Here is a 15703-nt window from a genome sequence, read left to right as displayed (position 1 = left end):
TTATATATACTTGTTTTGTGCTGGCATAGTTTTTGATTTTGGGTTTGGTGCAATTGTTTTTTTTGTATATACACACACTTGTTTTTGTGCATTTTTTCTTTTCTTCTGGAGGAACGTCTTGAGCCAGGGATAAAAGAAGACAGCCTTCATTATTGGAGTGTGTGTGTAGTTTTTGTAGGAGTGCACTGTTTTTGTAAATACACCATATTTTTCGTTTTTGTTTATTTTTATTTATTTTTGAAGAAGTGCCAGTGTTGAAGGACTGTGTCTTAAAGCCCACCTGACACTACTGCATTTTGTTTGTACAGCACTCTTGTAAATAAACTTGCACCATTCACCCTTCAATTTTTGTCTGTGTCTCATCTCTCCACTGATCCTGTTCCGTTCATGAACTATCAGATGTCCAGAGCGTAGGCTGGGGCCACTTCCCACTACACGGGATATCACACTGACATCAATAGTCACTGACCTAATCTCAAATATCTGTGGTTTTTGGGGCTACTTCTCAGGTGTTTATATGTTGTTAGTTTATCTGTCACTTTGCAGTAGTGAGAAACAGAAGTGAGAAACTTTTTTGAAAATAAAATACACAGAAAGATTCACCTACTACTTACTGTTTTTGTGCGGAGGCTCTTCATGCTTTGGTTACTCCTAAGCTTTGACATTATATACCAATTTTCTGTGGTTCCTTCAGTACAACAGTTAGGTGCAGCTCAAACAATGAATCATGCCCAATGGTCACTTCCACCTTAAGCCTGCCGCAGTTCCTATACTAGCATGCTGAAGAGCTCCCCCACTGCTAGAATTCTCTAGAGGGCTCCTGTGGGATTAAAGGTTGCCATATGTTTGTGTGGCTCCTAGCCAGTTACAATAGCTGTGCAATGTTAGAAACTGACTGTTGGAGATAAAGAGAGTGAGAGCCCAGGAGTCCAAGTATGATGGCAAATTCAAGTCTGCTGACGGTGAGCAGAAGAGACATGAGATTGTCAGTGAGGAACTGAGTGCATGAGTATCTCTAGGCAATAGGGTGTGAGGGCAGAGTGAACAGAGTCAACAAAGAGTTGCTAACATCATCGGCAGTCAAGCAATGATAGAGGGGACAGGGCACAACTCACAGACTGAAGGGCTTTGGTGTGTTGCTACAAAGATTGCTGCTGTGGTGAAAAGGACATGAGATATCTGCTTTTCCGATTGTTTTAATTGTGTTTTATTTATTTACTTATTGCACTCCTGATGACTCTTTGTTTACAAATGATCATTTGAAGTGCCTCATTTGCACTGTGACACTTATTTTTAAATAAATATGCATTTTTGGCACCTTCAACTCAGCTGTCGTTTTCTCACTTGCCATAGTCCATCCTTGGTTACAGACTACTAGAAGTCCTGACTGGAGTGGCACCCATAGCTGTGGGAGTTAGGTCATCAAAGTCGTTTTTTTAATTTGTCAGTATGTATATAAGTGTAAACAAGAGTGCCTTGTGATAGACTAGAATCCTGTTTTGAGATTCATTTGACTCTGGCTGTTGAGATGAGTTCTAGCCCTGTGATCCCAAACAATAATACCTGAATTAGGAAATAGTTGACTTGATGGGTTTAACAAAAAAAACAAGAAAATGTACTGTACAAAAACAATATACAGTATGTCACAAAATCATGACTTCAGGTCAGTTATTGGTGTGATCTCCCTGAAGTATGAAAAATGTACATTAAAAAACACTTCCATATATAGACATTTTGGTTAATGCACAAAAGCCTTTATTTAGCAGGAACATGAAACTACTAGCTTTACTGATTATCACTTTCCCAAAATCCAGACAGAGGAATTGCCCTGTTACTTTAAAGAAAATTTCATGGTCAAGCAAGTAACATGCTGCTTTCCACTCATTAACTTGATAGTAATTTTATAATCTCCAGCATACATGACGCGAGGAATGCTTGGTTTTGGTATCTTAATGGTGGCATTTTGAATGCTGACTTCACCCTGTTGAAAACAATACATTACTTTTAATTACATTACTTATCACAGCATTAATTCAGTTGAGGGTGGTGAGCGGTGAGACACAATCCTGTCATCACTGCACGAATCACAGAAAACAGCCCTGGACAGCGTACCAGCCCACAACAGTGTCCACTCATGCGTGCACCAAGGCCCATACTCACATGGAATCTTGAATTTTAAATCATGCATGTCTTTAGGGATGAGGGAGGCAAAACTGGAGCACACAGAGGAATATTCATTCAGATATTTGTAGAAGTCCATATGAACAATGATGAAGCATGGGACTTAAGCCAAGAAAGCTTGGTGCTTGTTGAAAACACAGAAATATAAATTGCATTGAGTTTCAACAGAAGCTTGGTAAAAACGTTTAAGTGTGCGAGACCTCATTTGGGTTTAGTTTATCTAATATTCTGTGGTAGTTTCTCTAAGAACCAGAACAGAATAAAATGGGCTTAAAATTTTGTTACATTATATTATGATGTGCAATTTCATTATTATGTAGGACAGCACTGGGTGCAAGGCATGAAAGAGCTCTGATCAAGTCACCAGTGTATCACAGAGCACATACTGTACATGCACACTTTAACACTGACAATTGCACAGGGCATCCCCAAAATGTAGAGTTATGGGAAATTAAATGGAATACCTGCTGGAACATTTACACAAACAAAAGAAGAGCATGCAAATTCCACATGGCAATGGAGCGAAAGCAAAAATCAAGCTGTCAAACTTATCTTTTTAAAGCAGACCACTTCAATATTATCCAAAATATTTTACACATGGCATTCAATAACTGTCAGTTTTCACAAAGACCTTCTTTAGCGTTCATTTTCATAGATTGTATCTATATTTAATTGAGCTGCAGTATATTACAGCTAATATTAAAATATGCCCGCCCTCATTAATTTATGCAGTACAGCACAACGCAGCTACTAGTCTGTAGTTAAAATCAGAATGAGCTGCTTGCAATTATTCAACAAGAAAAAGTGATAAGAAAACATTAAGTTTTGTTCTGCCATGTGCAAAAGTTCGCTGACGACACTGCTATCGTGGGCTGCATCAGGAGTTGGCAGGTGGAGGAGTATAGGAACCTCATCAAGGACTTTGTTAAATGGTGCAACTCAAACCACCTACACCTGAACACCAGCAAAACCAAGGAGCTGGTGGTGGATTTTAGGAGGCCCAGACCTCTCATGGACCCCGTGATCGTCAGAGGTGACTGTGTGCAGAGGGTGCAGACCTATAAATACCTGGGAGTGCAGCTGGATGATAAATTGGACTGGACTGCCAATACTGATGCTCTGTGTAAGAAAGGACAGAGCCGACTATACTTCCTTAGAAAACTGGTGTCCTTCAACATCTGCAATAAGATGCTGCAGATGTTCTATCAGACGGTTGTGGCAAGCGCCCTCTTCTATGCGGTGGCGTGCTGGGAAGGCAGCATTAAGAAGAAGGACGCCTCACGCCTGGACAAACTGGTGAGGAAGGCAGGCTCTATTGTAGGTATGGAGCTGGACAGTTTGACATCCATGGCAGAGCGACGGGCACTCAGCAGGCTCCTGTCAATACTGCATCCACTAAACAGTATCATCTCCAGACAGAGGAGCAGCTTCAGCAACAGACTGCTGTCACTGTCCTGCTCCACTGACAGACTGAGAAGATCGTTCCTCCTCCAAACTATGCGACTCTTCAATTCCACCCGGGGGGGTTAAACGTTAACATTATTCAATGTTAATGTCTGTTTTTACCTGCATTTTTATTACTCTTTAATTTAATATTGTATTTTGTACCAATATGCTGCTGCTGGAGTATGTGAATTTCCCCTTGGGATTAATAAAGTATCTATCTATCTATCTATCTATCTATCTATCTATCTATCTATCTATCTATCTATCTATCTATCTATCTGTCTGTCTGTCTGTCTGTCTGTCTGTCTGTCTGTCTGTCTGTCTATCTATCTATCTATCTATCTATCTGTCTGTCTGTCTGTCTGTCTGTCTGTCTGTCTGTCTGTCTTAAGAAATTTAGTGTTTTATCATGACAGTCTCACAATGGATATTGTAGGTCAACTTTACATGAGCTGCTGCCACTTTTTAGAGCTGCACAGGTGTCGGGGCTGACCATTGGTACTCTTGTGGCTTACCTATGACTGGTGCCATAGCCTTTCATGAATCTTTTGTCTATTCCATTGATTTGATCGTTGTATGTGAAGGGAAAATGCGTTTGTTAAATGTGAATATCACTAATGGAAACATTCCAGTGCTGAATCCAGAGGATAACAAAGTAGTTTCTGTAATTATGTTATATAAAAAGTCTGCACTAAATTATTCATCCATTCATTATCCAACCCGCTATATCCGAACTACAGGGTTACGGGGGTCTGCTGGAGCCAAACCCAGCCAACACAGGGTGCAAGGCAGGAAACAAACCCCGGGCAAGGCGCCAGCCCAACGCAGGGTGCACACGCACACACACACACACACACACACACACACACACACACTAGGGACAATTTAGAATCGCCAATGCACCTAACCTGCATGTTTTTGGACTGTGCGAGGAAACTCACACAGACACAGGGAGAACATGTAAACTCCACACAGGGAGGACCCGGGAAGCAAACCCGAGTCTCCTAACTGCGAGGCAGTAGCTACCACTGCGCAACTGTGCCACCCCTAAATTAATCAGAATTTTAAAAATTAATTTAGTTTTTTTTATTTTCAGAAATACGTAATCATTTCATGAATAATCTCTATATAAATATAGTATCCAACGTCTGTTTGTCAGTCTGTCTGTATGTCTGTCTGCTTTTCACGAGAGATATACTTTTTTCTTTTTTTTTTCTATAATTTGCTTCAACATTCTTGTTGATTTTGCCACTTCCCTCATTGTGCGATATATCATAGTTTGCTTGTGGTACCGATTTATTTGCGTGAATCCGAGAGAGATGTAGCGGGCCAAGCGGAGGGGGAAGCATGACATCAGGAGTGGGCAGCTGGGCAGGGCCCTACTCACTCATGCACCAGCATCTGTTTGGGTCAGTTTACTGCTGCGTTTTGGAGTGTACCTTGCCTGCACTTAGCTTGCGATACCCGTTTGTTTATTGAATTTTAAAGTTTGTCCTGTTTCACTACTACACAGGTGGAGCCGCGGGGGACTGCTAGTTTAATACTAAAGCCAAGTGAGCAACTTTTGTTATCAAAAATATCTGCAGTGGCACATTTTTGGAATTTGGCAATTACTGGCTATTATTTATCCCTAAAAAATGCCAACACATTTTATATTATGAGTAAGAAATTCAGGCACTACTAAAAAAAATATTTAATTAAAACACATAGGCTGTTTTTGAAATGGCTTCTTACATTTCTTTTGGCTTTAACAAACGTGTAAAAGTATAGCAGCAAATATAATTTTGTTAGTAAATATAAGTTAGAAAAAGCACCTGTCAAGACTGCAGCAAATGTAAAAGAGCATAAGTGATGGTCTGTGTAAGACGTCCCTAACATATTCTTATGATTCTCTGGTTGAACCTTGGAAGAATAAAGGTTGAGAAACACTGTGGTATAGCATGTGTACCTGCAAGACAGCACTGTGGCCATCAGTGAGTTAGGTGAGCACTAAATTTTTGTTAAAAGGGCAATACCTCCTAATTAAAATAAGAGAAAAGTGTAGTCAGAAGTAAAATTAATTTTAGAAATCACAACTTTATGAAAAATGTCCTGCAATAGACTATAGCTCTATCCAGGGTTGTTTTCTGCCTTGTGCCAGGATAGCATAGTTTGATGAATAAGTAAAACATTGGGGTTTTTTTTACAAAAAATAAATAAAATCTTTCTTTGGATTTTTATTATCCCAGATTTGAAATCACTAGCTGAAAAAACTTAAAATAAAATAACAGTAAGAAGATTGACATTGTTAACTTTACCAGATATTTTCTATGTATAATTGTTAAGCACACATAAAGAGATGTTTCACACATTGTCTCTCGCTCATACAGGATATGACTTCTATGAATGAGAAATTGGATTCATTTACATTTCTTAGCCAAAACATTTACTGTTTTTAGTCTTTTTCCCATGTTAAATATAAAGCCTATTAGTTGTTTGGTAAAATCTAAAGCACATTTGTACATTAAAAACCTATTATCCTTTTTCTTCTTATTGTCACCATGGGTGAACATTAACTGGAGGGATGTGAGACTGGGGAAAAGAAAGCGTACTATCTTTTCATTAGAACAAATATCTAAAACCACAAAATAAGCACAGTACACTGTGTCAACATGTATTCTGAAAACCAGCATGATGGTTACCTGTTTAAAATGACATGTCTTGGCAGTAAAATGATGAAGCTCAGCACATAAGTCGTTATAGAAGCAGCTCCCAATTTTATTCTTGCAGGGTATTGTAATCCAGAATCCAAAAACTTTTTTCATCACCTCCAGTTGACTCTAAAAGCAGAGAATTTATAAAAAAAAAGGTCTACATAAGACTATTTAATTTATTCTTTCCACTGATTGTTCTTCTAAAGTTACTGATAAGATTAAATTAAGAAAAACACTGAACAGTGCCTCCTTATAGTGATTTGCTTTTGTCTCTAAAAAGTTACATTAAGCATACATGCAATTTAAGCAACAAGCTTCAAGAGATGCCTAATTTGTATTACTGGGGATCTCACAACAACTGTAGGTGCAAAGAAATCAATGCAGTTGCTGCTTAGAAAAATATATCTTGACAATCTCAGACTACTATTATTTCAAAATGCAACAATCAGATATTTTCAACAATGTTAACTCAAATCATAGTGCAATATGTATTGTGTGAACTGTATCGGCATTTGAGTTAAATAGTAAAATATATTCCTACAAAATATTTGACCATGAGTATATCTGTCACTACAGCTGAGCTTCCCTGTTCCAGGTACTCTGAGTTCCTCCCAGGAACAGGTGGTGTGTCTGTTCGGTTTTGTTTGCAATAGAAGCAAGTGTGACCTGATACACTAGAGTCCTTTGGCTCCTGCTTTGTTCATCAAACTCACACAGAGGTTCTAGTGCACCAACACCTTACAGTGGAATAAGCAGATTCAAGAAATGGACGAATGGAAGGTTTCACTGTGACATTACCATGTAAACTGAATATAATTATATTATCAAAAGCACATTTTAATATTTTCATAAGTTTTTTTATAACCTATTTACCCACATAATCAATCTGGTCTCTGTGCACCTTTTATCTAGCTCAAGGTCACAGATATTTCTTGTAGGAATTTAAAAGGAGATTAAGGGCCATGCTTTGGAATTTTACAATGTACAGTATTTATCTATTAATCTGTTCCTTTAAAGAACCCAGTTAACCCAACTTAATTTCCACATAGAGCTGGTGCCTGTTACAGTTGTACATTGTGAATCTATCGACTTTTGATTCTCTTTTTGCACTATGTATGCTTAATTCAACAGCCAATACCTAGCATCATATTAAAAATAACCAAAATGGAGTCAGTAAACTTTTCAAATTTGCTCTCTATATGTGCACCTCACCATTGCCACATCATCATCTGCTGGCCTTCCTGACAGACTGACATTGCACACTGGCACTTATTCATAGTTGAAAGATGCACATACTATGTGATTTCTGAGAAGTCATTAGTGTGTGATCTTACCTGAATTGGGGCGTTTATTTCTTCTTTAACATGTCCCTTGAGAGAAAACGTGACAGGTCCAGGGATGGTTATCACACTTGGGAAGATGAGTTCGGTGACCACAAAGGAATCATCCGTACCACATTTTGACCAGCTTGCAGGTACTACATTAGGCTTAAGAAAATCATGTAATTAATTACATTTATTCTTAAAATTATGTTTAATTATAATTAAAATAAATCAAAGCTCCCACGATCAAATTCAGCAAAAATAAAGTATCTGAATTTAACAGCTACATAAATATATTAATAAAGGTTGAGCTCTAAATTACAAATGCTAAAATATACAGTAATTTTATTAGTCACTGTTTAAATGTTGACATGGAACAGTGTTTCTTATTTTTTATCATACAATATAAAACAAAATAATAAAGTTATACTTAGAATATTAATTGATAAAGAGAGACCAAATCTAGTAAAGTAAAGACTCAAGTAGTGATATATGTCATAAGTCTGGGTTCAGTTTGGTTATTCATTAAATGCTTCCACAAAGAAGATTTAATATATAAATATTTAATGAAATATACTGTATATACTTTCACCATTTTCGGACATTTTCAATATATAGAGAATAACCATACATCCATTTTTTAGTGAACTCATTTAATTCAGTTCATGGATGAAGGAGAGCAGAGACTATCCTGGCAGCATCTGATGCAAGTCAGAAACCAGGATGGGGTTCCAGTTTATCACTGTGCATACTCAAAGACACATTGGTCCAATTTAATTTCACGATTAACTAGTAAACATATGTTTGAATTGTTAGATGAAAATCAGATTATCTTGGTAAGACCACCCATTGAAAGGGACAATATTCAAAGTTCATAAAGACATTATCCACACCAAGAGATAAACCATAGAGCTCTGCTACAATGAGGTGGCAGAGCTAACCACCGCTCCACTATGCTACCAGTATTGAGTATATAATAATAATAATACTTTTGCTGTAAGACTATATAGCAAGAATTAGACTGGTAATTAACTGTGCGAGAGTGTCTCTTCATTTTTGTAGTTACTCCAAATTTCCTAAATTGCACTAAAATTCAAATCTCACACTGTCTACTTACCTTAGCTTTGTTGACACCATATGGTCTGCTGTTGCTCAGTTCAAGAAGGCAGCAGAACGCACAGAGAAAAGCCCAGAAGCGCAACATGACCATTGTGACCTCAAACAAGGAGATATCATTGCAGAATAAAGGCAAATCTTTTTATAGCATGCATCTGCACTTGTTCTACATAAACTGGAATGACAAATGATTCACTTGAAAAGTTTTGTGCAAATAAAACATCTTCACGGGAATTACATCAAAGGTTTACAAATATTTAAAGTTATCTGGAATTCACCCAAGTTCCAAAGAATGTTTACTAAATTGAGTCGTCTTCAGAAATAACAGAAGTATGGGCACCGAAGTCCAGAAAAGGTGAAAATGAAAATGTACAGTATAGGATGCAATGACACATACGGTACCTGACCAAAAATGTGCTGATAAGAATTTACAGTGGACATATTGTCCATAAAATATGTTCCCTAACTTATAAAGTAAAAGCAACCCAGATATTACAAATTTAAGAATCAAGGAAATTAAAGCACAACTATAGAATTACTTATTATTTGTTATTATAGATTCTGAAGTTCACTCATTCTCTTTACTTATTTGGTCATAATTAAGGTCAATGGTTTTGACTGAGGACCACTTTGTTACAGTCAGATATGTTAGAACACCTACAATTAGGGGAAAAAATGGATATTAATAATATAATATACACTGACTTACATGTTCATTCTGTTGGTTTATGAGCATTTATTGGTTTCATACATATTCAATTATATTAATCTCTATGTGTCTATCATTGGTTAATTTTCGTGTGTTCTTGGTTCGTGATAATGGCTTGAGTGCACTGTATGCATACTGTATGATTTTGACTTGCATTTAAATGTTAGGACTTTGTGCACCCAAGTAGGCAACAACAAAATGTCCAGCCCTACCTTTATAACTCAAGGCTCCTCACTCTTTCTGGAACGGTGAAGCCTTGAGTTGTACCGCAGTAGGAATTCTATTGTCTAAGGTGTGGCCTACAATATGAGGCTTAAGTGACCTTTCTACTCCAAGGTGTAATCTAGTGCTGGATTATATTAACAGATGGCAGTTCACAGAGAAGTTAGACGAGTGCCACATTTAAGTCTAGCCTCACTAAAGGAAAGAGTGGTACACATATAAAAAAACTTGACTGATCACAATCTCTCAGCAGACATATCTTGTGCTCCCAAAAGAGGAGCACTGTGTGAAACCTCAATATGTGAAAAGCAAAGTGAGAAAGACCAAGGAAAATACAAAACACATTCAGCAAGTTGTCCTTTCACTTGTGCCAATGAATGGTTTCTTCATGGTGCCTGAAGAGTAGAAACCTGAGAAGAAAGTGACATCTCCATCCCTGGAGACAGTTAGTACCGTATAGAATTGAGTATCGCTGCTTTATATTTTTTCTTCTCTGGTTAATATAGCCTGACACTTCATAGTCAGGTAAATCAAGCAAACACATTAGTTTGTGTATTTCTGGTTATTTGTGTTACCTGAATTTAAAGTAACTGTTTAGATTTCTTGTTTTCCTTTCCTAGGATGCTTTTTTCTAAAATTTTAAAACATCAGTTTATATTTTAGACTTGTTAAGTATTTGCATTGTTATCATCTTGATGTTATCAATAACCACCCTGAGCTTTTATTGTTTACCTCTGTCACACACTTTTGCCAGTCTGGTGGTCTCAGATGGTTGCACCAGATGTAAAGCACTGTATGCATGAAACATGGCAGCCTGAACAGTTTTGACCATCTTATATTGTCCTTATGTTATGAACAAACTGTATATTTTTTATTACAGGGAGTGTCATATTTGTTGAATAGTTCATTGCCGAGTTTGAAACAAAAAGTGAACAAATCAAAGATAGATATTAATGATAGTTTTGACCATGTCATATTATCCTTATGTTACAGACAAACTGTATAATTTTTTATTACAGGGAGTGTCATATTTGTTGAATGGTTCATTGCTGAGGTTGAAACACAAAGTGAACAAGTCAGAGTTTATTTGTGTGTACCTTTGTTGATTTCATAAAGTTTATATCATATTCTGGTTCTGCCTTTCCACTTAAATGTGAGGCAGGGATATCTCACATGGCAAATATTCTGGATCTACATGACATGTGATGAAAAATACAGATTCAAAGAATAGCTACTGTAAATGGATAGATTTTAATGATAGTTTTGACCATGTCATATTATCCTTATGTTATGAACAAACTGTATACTTTTTTATTACAGGGAGTGTGTTCTTTGTTGAATAGTTTATTGCTAAGTTTTAAACACAAACAGGTAAAGTAAAACTTTATTTATGTGTACCTTTGATGATTTCATAAAAATGATATCTTATCGTAGTTCTGCCAATCCACTTGAATGTGAGGCAGATATATATGGCAAATAATCTGGATCTACAGAACATGTGATGAATAATGCAAATTCAAAGAAGAGACATGGATAGATATTAATGATTTACATTATCTTAAACTGCAAAAACTCATCTTACACATGCTCACACAATCCTGATTTCATTTGATTTCTTTGTTCATTGAGTGTTTGTGTTTTATGCTTGATATGATATCAAGCTATGATGTCAGTGATGTTATAGCCGGACTGACATCTACAATCAGCAGGAGCTTTCCCGGTGGCCTGCTGCCTGACCTGCCCTGGCATTCAGAGCAACCAGTGAAATAAACTAAAGGTGAAATTATATAATATTATTATACTGGAAAAGGCGTTATTGTTCTGTAGTGGGCACAAATCCTTTTGGTTTAACATTGGAAGTTTTCTTTTCTGGATTCTATTTAGATGGTTTCTTGTTTTTGTTCAAGTCAAGTTTTGACTTTGCTTGCATCTCGCGCTCTGACAGTTAAACAGGATCGCTATGATCAGAGGAGTGAATGTCTGGTGCTTTTGTGATTACGTTAGATATGAAGGTTGTTTAAAAGTTTATAATATACTTTGAATTATATTTGGATGTTGTATGGATTTTGGTATTTGTTAATGTTTATTTATTTTATTTTTGTTTCAAATTTGAATGAAGTGTAGCGCATGATCACATTTTAAAGGTTTTTTTCCTTTTTCCCTCCGAGTGACTGAATAGGCTACACAAAATGTTTAATATTTTTTTTATTAATGAAATACGTATGTGAGTGGAATGATTTGTGTTTTTAAATGAACCTGATGTCCTTTACTTCATGATATGTTTATTAATGAACAAGTCTTGTTTTCACAGGTACTTTATTTTAATATTTTTAAAGTGCATCTCTTGCGCACTGACAGTTAAACCTTAGCGCAATGATGAGAGAGTGACTGAACAGGCTACACAAAATGTTTCACAGTTTTTTGTTTACTAAGTGCATTCCTTAGAAAATGCTTGGCAGAATTCTGTGGCACTGAGAAATTTTTTGAGTTTCATCTATTGAAGAATTTCAAAGTGGTCCTTTTTGACCAACACTTCAAATTTCGTGGAAGAGTATTTAGCATTACCATCCAGAGACTGACAGCGGCTCACAGCTGAAATTGCAGACATGCATTGTGGATTCCACTGACAACTACTTTTTGTGGTTCAATGCTTTTTGCACATTTGTTTTGATGTAGATATTATAGAACTGCATGGTTTATTTATTTATGAAGTGTTGTTCCACACTTTTTCAGAGGTTGTCTTGAGACTAATATTTAAAAGTGAAACGTATGTGTAAAAGCTGAATCTACTGTCTCCTCATTCATAAAAAATTCCAAGAAAAAATGGTGTTTGTTGGTTTTTTGAGTCTGTGCCTGTACAAGAAAACTGAGGTATATTGTGTGTCCTGGGTTAGGCTTGGGATTCCTGGTCTGAATAGGCTTGCCAGTCCGGCCCTGTTGATATCTGATTTGTCCATTGTCTTACTTCTGTTTCTCAAAGCGTTATTTCTTAAGTAGTGTATAAAATTCTTAACTTGATGATGTAATGGATTTTATTCTGTGTAAAGGGCCTAGGGATAAAGTTTGCTTTGATAAATGACTATATATACAGTATTTCTATGTAATAGGAGAGGTCCCACATGTTAACCCCAAGCATCCAGAAAAACACCAGGATATCCATCCATCCATCCATCCATTTTCCAACCCGCTGAATCCGAACACAGGGTCACGGGAGTCTGCTGGAGCCAATCCCAGCCAACACAGGGTACAAGGCAGGAACCAATCCTGGGCAGGGTGCCAACCCACCGCAGGACTCACACAAACACACCCACACACCAAGCACACACTAGGGCCAATTTAGAATCACCAGTCCACCTAACCTGCATGTAAACAAAAATTGCTTAGTTTTCTGATAAACCACTCAAGGGAGGGAAAAACACATAGAGAACTGAAACAGACAATGTAAAATAAAAAATAAACAAAACTTGCTGACCGCAATTTGTCTTGACCCTCAGTCTAAATGCTGGAGCATTGTGCACTATTGCACAATACACAAGTACATCAAAGGACTCTCTTACTCTTATTAATAATAATAATACATTTTATTTAATAGGTGCCTTTCTTACCACTCAAGGTCACCTTACAATAAAATTAAACAACATTAGTAAAATAAAAACAAGAGAATGATAAATCACAAAGCAATAATTAGCAAACAAACAAAGATAACAGGCACTAACAGTGCAAAATTCATAACTGGTATGCCAGTGTGAAAAGATAAGTTTTGATTGTAGTTTTAAAATGTGTTATTGAATCAAGCTGACATATATGAGGGAGAAGAGAATTCCAGAGTTGAGGAACACTATGAGAGAATGCTCGAGCTCCCATAGAACTGACTTTGATGTGCTGTCTCTCTCTGGCCTTTTTCTTGTTCCATTTGGGCCATTGCACAAACTATCCTGCTGATTCTACACTCAAAATTAATAGTTGTGATCAACCTGACTTCCTAGATCAGGAGCTGCACTACTCCTGCTATAAGGACACCAAGACGGTGATCAGATTAGCACCTTCTGACATCAATTAATACATGAGCCTTCAGTAGTCCTTGAACGATAGGGTTTTTCAAGCAGCTTATCGAAGTTATAGAGTTGTTCTTTCTTACATTTTGGAACTGTGGGCTGAAGGTTCATGACTGGTCTTATGCCAATTCACACTTTAAAAAAAGAGAAAGGTCCTACTTCTGTCTGTCATAAAGTCTACTAGCAATACAGTCTGGTTTCACATACTCTAAGGTAACAGCTGTCCTGCTGCCAGTATGGTCTAGAGATCTTCTATGGGACGTAAGGTTTGCCCTAAGTGGGATTTTGCAGCCTGTTATTTGACAAAATTGATTGAACTGCACTAGGTGTTCAATGTTAGCACAGCTTTACACATCAAAGTGCTTTGGTCCCTGGCTGGTCTCTATGTGCTTTCTTTGTGTCATATTATATGCATATTCTTATTTATTTGCTGTGGTGATTCAGAACATAAAGAAATATTTCTAGGGTGATTTATTAATAACTGTGTGGGTATGAACAACTGCGTCTTGTGATAGACTGGTACCTTGTTTAGGGATGAATTTGAGATGATTCTTCATTTTTGCCAGTGGCATTTGAGATGAGCTCTAGCTCCATGAGAACCTGAACAATTATATCTGGATTTGGAAGTGGATGACTTGATGGATGGAATGATAAACAATAAAAAAGTGATATACCTCATGCAAGCATGAGTGGAGGCGCGATGTCAACATGATCTCCTCCAATTATAAAAACAGTACAGATATATTTGAAAATACTTTAACAAATGGCTATTTTGATTGTCAAATGTAAATTGAAATATTTTACTTAGAGCACTAGATTACTAACTTTACTTATTATTGCTTTCCCAGAAGCCAGCCTAAGGAACCACCCCCTGTTTGCAAAATAACTGTCATAGTGAAGCAGGCAATATGCTGGTCTCCACTCAATAACATGAGTCAATGGTGATCTGGTAAGTTCCATCAGAAATGAAATCAGGAAGTTTTAGCCGTGGAAGCTCAAAGGTGGTTTCTGGAATGTTGATTTTATCCTGTTGAAAACATAACATTACATTACATTTTCAAGCCCACTTAGTGCAATTCAGGGTTATGTGGGGAAAGATTCTATCCTGGTTTCACTGCATGAAAAGCAGAAAACAGCCCTGTACAGGGTGATAGGCCATCACAGTGCCCACCCACGCATACATCCACATTTGCACTATCCTGGGGCAAATGTAAGCACACCATTTACACTAGCATGCCTCTCTTTAGAGAATTGGGCAGGAAAACTGGAGCATGCACAGGAAAACCAAAGCAGAAATGGGGGACAATATGCAAGGTCCACCTTAGTAATGTCTAGGAATCGATTTGAACCCAGGAAGTTTGATCCTTCATAAAAACATTGGGCATTGACTATAACTTTGGACATGAACTGGTTCTAGTGCTGGAGTTTGCAAGAGTAGGCCCAGCAATGGTAATCCACTAATGTCACTGCATACATGCATGGTTTTCCTCACAGATCTCCATATGTTTGGGAGTGTGGGAAGAAGACTGGAGTGTCTGCATGAAAACCAAAGCTGGCACTGGGAAAACAAGCAAAGTTTGCTTCTACAACAACCAAAAGCAGGATTTGGAACCATATATGTGGCAGCACCACTAGCCACAGTGCCACCAAAACTAATGCACTAGTATAGCTTTGGAGATGTGAGTAAGAAAATTGTCAAATATTCTATTATAAAAATAATTATTATTTTAAATTTAGCAACACAATAGGCATTGAAATTTCAGGATTCATTTTTGACAAGCTGATAATTATGTAATTAATGACAGGTGTAGTATATGGCTTAGGAAATTTAAATTATATTATTAAGTCAAAGCCTAAAAATTAGCTATTTTAATGTTCAGTGCAGTTTCTTTTAGTGTCATGAAAGAGAATAAAAATCTATAAAGAAAATATACTTTCAGAACATTTGTCTGTTACTGA

At 37.0% G+C, this 15703-nt stretch overlaps 1 protein-coding gene across 1 annotated transcript in view; it reads right to left on the bottom strand.

Moving 5' to 3' along the window:
* Positions 1-1757: 1757 nt before the first annotated feature.
* The window catches only part of LOC114661318 (ganglioside GM2 activator-like), a 42314-nt gene continuing 28368 nt past the window's right edge, over positions 1758-15703 (bottom strand). The window contains exons 3-4 of the mRNA XM_051933622.1: positions 6309-6446; positions 1758-1981 (exon numbers count right to left, since the gene is read on the bottom strand). Coding sequence (XP_051789582.1) covers positions 1832-1981; positions 6309-6446 — 288 coding nt within the window. The 3' untranslated portion in view covers positions 1758-1831. The remainder of the gene's footprint in view (positions 1982-6308; positions 6447-15703) is intronic.

This window comes from Erpetoichthys calabaricus, chromosome 11 (genome assembly GCF_900747795.2).
Source record: "Erpetoichthys calabaricus chromosome 11, fErpCal1.3, whole genome shotgun sequence".
NCBI classification, from domain to species: Eukaryota; Metazoa; Chordata; class Cladistia; order Polypteriformes; family Polypteridae; genus Erpetoichthys; species Erpetoichthys calabaricus.
This window is presented reverse-complemented; position numbering and strand designations above follow the sequence as displayed.